We start from the raw sequence: 4,185 nt of genomic DNA, 5'->3' as shown, positions 1-4,185 counted from the left end.
CGCTCGGCCGGCCGGGTTTCTCGCCGCAGCCGCCGCGCCGCTGCCGGATGGGCTCGAGGGTTACCGCGGGCCCGCCGCCGCCGCCTCTTCTCCTGGCATCGCTGACTTTTCTTTTTCCCGACGAGAAGAGGATCGTCTCAAACGAGCGACTCGCAAAAGTCACTTTTTCATTGGGTTGGACTCATTGAACGCAAATCGTTGCATTGGGCTGACCATTATTTTAGCGCAAAAGGGGCCGCGGGGCTCTCTTTGTGGGTGCCCCGCTTTTGGAATCGAGTCAAAAGTCTCTTGACGTCCCTTCGCGCCGCCGTAATGCTGGAAGGGAAGCGCTAGAATTGATGTCGTTGAGCAAAATCAACAAACTGTTTTACGACTAAAACTATGTGTAAAGATACACTTGAACTCTGGATATCTTAAGTCAGTGACTGGATTATTGTGATTGGAGAAGCGTGCGATAATTGGAATACATTCAAATTCAAATCACACACAATGAGTGATTAGCCATATTTTTCAGATGATAAGACGCTACAAAACCTTTGAACCGTGCGGCTCTTCAAGCGATGAACATTCTGTAACTGGAACTGCATCTACTCAGCCCTTGGGGTCCATTCAAAGCTGAAAGCAACATTTGGCTCCATTTTTGCCGTGCGCGGGCATTGACGCTGGACGAGGGTTGTTTTTGCGTTTGTCAGCCAGGTGGCGCCGTTATTTGCGCTCCGTTCAAAACATGAGGCAAGATTTGCCACGCGTTCCCGTTGACCCTCAAGGCTCTTTTGCAACTTGAGGTGGTGCGGCCATTGATGTCTGACAATGGAGGGGGGGGGGGCATTTCTTCTCCCTTTAAGGATGCAGCTCATTTCACCACCACTTCACTCAGTTTACCGTCCGCCGTGTGGGCGACTCCAAAAAGTTGTGCTCTTGATATCGGACAACGGCGTGTTTGTTGAGTTGGTCTCCATTGAAAGCATGCAGCAAGACTACAAACCAGAAGGGAACTTGCGGATCCAGAAATGTCGTGTTCCTTCCAAGAATGGAACGGTACCCACAGCAAAAACAAAAACCAGGACTCCGCCTTACTCACCTTCAGGTCTCGGTGCACAACGCCCATTTGATGACAGTGAAGCACGGCTTCCAGGATCTGCTGGATGCAGTGGCTGCATGCAAAACACACACACACACACACACACACACACACACACACACACACACACACACACAAAAAAACCCTTCTAGCACAGATTTAAGTGTGTCAAGCATCAAGCAGCGAGTGACGGCGACACGTTGTGATGGAGAAGAGTTGCGGGAGTGCGGCGGGCGAGTGTGCGATTCAGACTAATTAGCAGCGCTAATGAAAGTCCCACTTCCCGCCGGTCTCCAAAGGGAGCGGGCGGCAGGCGCCGAGGGAAGCGGCCTTGATGCCTGACATTCAAAGATGACATTTGATTGAAAAGCTCAAATGACAACCGGCGAGCGAGCCGGTTGTCATTTGGCTCCGCGGATATTTGCGCGCTTTCAACAATTTCAATGTTCAAACACTGTTCGTGTGTTCGGATACGATGAGAATGTTCAGACTCCGTCTGACTTTCGGAGGGGCGAACGCTGTCACGCGTCGGGGTTCGGGGAGGTGCCAGTTGCTCGTCGTTTGAGCTTTCAAATGTTTTTACGTGGGGCTGTTTTTTTTCGACTGTTTGCATTTTCCACATTGCTGTCTGTGTTTTGAGATGACAGCGTTTTCAAAAGTTTGCTGTTTGCAATTCCGGATGGTCGCATTTTCGGACAGAAGTGTTTTTGGGGCATTTGCTTTTTTCAATTTGAAGCTTTTGTGAGACGATAAAACATCCGAATCCGAGAGGAGAGACAACGCGGACCTGCTCGTCTGCTTCCGGCGCGAGGCGAACCTCAATAAAACAAAGACGTTAAGTGGAAAGAGCGCTCCGTCTTCATTAAACCTAATGGAGCGGACTCACGACACTAAGTGAGCTTTAATAAGTCCGATGCGCACGAATCAACGGTGCGGCTTTCCCCTCTCGCCGCCACGCGATTTAACTTAGCAGAAGAGAATACGCAGTTCCAGATTGGCCTTCAGAACTCGGAGCGCATTGATCACAAAATGGCAAGTAGCGGCCATCTTATTTCAACAACGTCGGGGCTTTTTTTAATCTTCTTCACTTTCGCTGGATTTGAATGCTGAAGTGTCACATTCGGGCGCTCGTACCTGCGCCGACTGTCTGTTAAGTGGTTGGAGTGACCAGTCTGCCAGTGAGTCGGCGCGATCGAGAAAGCTGCATGGGTGCGGGTGGAGAAGAGGAAGCAAACCGAAACGTAGACATTTTTTTCCTTTTTTTTGGTGGTGGTGGGGGGGGGGGGCGAGAGAGACCACCTCCTGACTAATAGAAAAGAAGTAGAGTGGAGCCACGAGATAAGAAATGAGCCACCCTTGGGGGGGTGTTAGCGCAAGGAGCACTTTGGAAGATGGCAAAGAACTGTTCCAAAAAGAGGCTGGGAGCCATTTCTTGCTCCCAGGTGACGTTTGCCGTCAACACCAAAGTAACGTGTCAGAGAGCGTCCCTCCCTACCTGGCGTCGGCCTCACTGTAGTACTCTCGGGCTACGATGTCCTCAAATAATTCACCTCCGGTCACCCTGCGGAGCGACACACACATTTGAATCCACCGATTTCTTTCTTCATCCCCGTCCCCGACCTACACGGTCACCATGGAAACGAGATGGGGTTCACACAGAGATGGATGCGGATGGCGTGGGAGCGCCCGCGCAAAAGATTTGTGGAATTGTTTCGGAGGGAAAAGGGGGGGGGGGGCAGAAACCAGAGCAGAGGACGGCGACGAGGACATGAGGAGGAGAAGCGGAAACAATGACAGGAAACCAGCGCAGATGAAATAAGAAGAACCGCAGAGGAAACGGGAGCAGGCCACGTGGGGGAAGCAACGACAAGAGGCGAAAAAAGACACGGCGAAGATGGAACGACTGCCAACAAGAGAAGACGATACGCTCCCATGGCTTGCCAGAGACTTACAAGTCAAAGAGCAGATAGTGGAAGCCCTCCTCGGAGATGCTGTCATGAAGACGAACTGCAACGGCACACAAATAAATACACGCGCTGGTGAGCGGCGCCAACAACAATTTGCCCACTGGTGGTTTGCGTCCTCACCGATGTTGGCGTGTTTGAGCAGGCGGCAGATGCGAGCCTCTCGTTCCAGCTTCTGGTGATCTGACGGATGACGTGCAACAAAGTCACAACGGAGCAGAAAAAGAGAAGGAATCAAAGCAAAAAGCCTTGGAATCAGGGCAACGAGAATCCGGCACACCGTTTGAACAGAATGCTGAGCGGTGGCCTCCCGCCGCGGCTGTCAATCAAATACAAGCCCCGCCTCTTTCCAACCCTTTACGTTTTCCACATTGCGCATTTGGCTTTTGCTGCGATGCAAGCCGAAGAAGAAAATGGGACTTCAAAGTAGGGCGGCGTGCTCGTTTTGTGTACAGGGTTTTGTTTTTTTTTTTTTTTTACGTATTTCGATTGTCAAAAGCTCTCCATCGGTGGTTCGTAACCTGGGTTCGATCGAATCCCAGGGGGTCGGTGAATCAGTCTCAGGGGTTCGACGGAGCCTCTGCCACGCAGGATAAGACGCACCCGACTCAACGTGACACACTCACTTGGCCGCCACTGCCTGGATCATCTTGTGCACAATTCAAAAATGGATACTTTGTACTTGTTTCTGGTTTTAATAAATGTGTTGGTAAAAAAGCATATTTTTATTTTTCACTCATGAAGGGTTCGGTGAATGTGCATCTGAACTGGTTGGGTTCGGTACCTCTAAAAAGGTTAAGAACCGCTGCTCGATACGGAATAGTACTTATGATGACAAAAAAAAAAGCAGTCAAATGAAATGAAACGCTCTCCCGCTGAAATGCTCGGCACCGAATTTTAAAACCATGAAAATTCTGATCGATGAGTGAATTTCCCTCGATCGAGCACGACCACGAAGCAAGATTGACGTCAACGCTAAAGAATGATGGCGCGATTTCACGCGGAGACTCAAGGAGCCAATCACAGGGGATTAGCCGTTAGCCCCCCGCTAATAGCGGCCGGATAATCGGGGATGGATTTAAGCTCATTAAAAGACGCTTGCTGCGCTGACGGGGGGGGGGGGGGGAAGAGGAAACACGC

General features: G+C 50.8%; 1 protein-coding gene across 1 annotated transcript in view; it reads right to left on the bottom strand.

Annotated features, from left to right (window-relative positions):
• Positions 1 to 4,185, bottom strand: part of LOC109513440 (calcium/calmodulin-dependent protein kinase type II subunit delta-like) — a 17,395-nt gene that overhangs the window by 10,094 nt on the left and 3,116 nt on the right. Inside the window, exons 3-6 of the mRNA XM_019865929.1 lie at positions 3,169 to 3,228; positions 3,034 to 3,088; positions 2,577 to 2,642; positions 1,082 to 1,154 (exon numbers count right to left, since the gene is read on the bottom strand). Coding sequence (XP_019721488.1) covers positions 1,082 to 1,154; positions 2,577 to 2,642; positions 3,034 to 3,088; positions 3,169 to 3,228 — 254 coding nt within the window. The remainder of the gene's footprint in view (positions 1 to 1,081; positions 1,155 to 2,576; positions 2,643 to 3,033; positions 3,089 to 3,168; positions 3,229 to 4,185) is intronic.

This window comes from Hippocampus comes, unplaced genomic scaffold, assembly GCF_001891065.2.
Source record: "Hippocampus comes isolate QL1 unplaced genomic scaffold, H_comes_QL1_v1.1 scaffold190, whole genome shotgun sequence".
NCBI lineage: Eukaryota > Metazoa > Chordata > Actinopteri > Syngnathiformes > Syngnathidae > Hippocampus > Hippocampus comes.
Note: the sequence above shows the minus strand (reverse complement) of the source record. Positions and strands in the feature narration are given on the sequence as shown.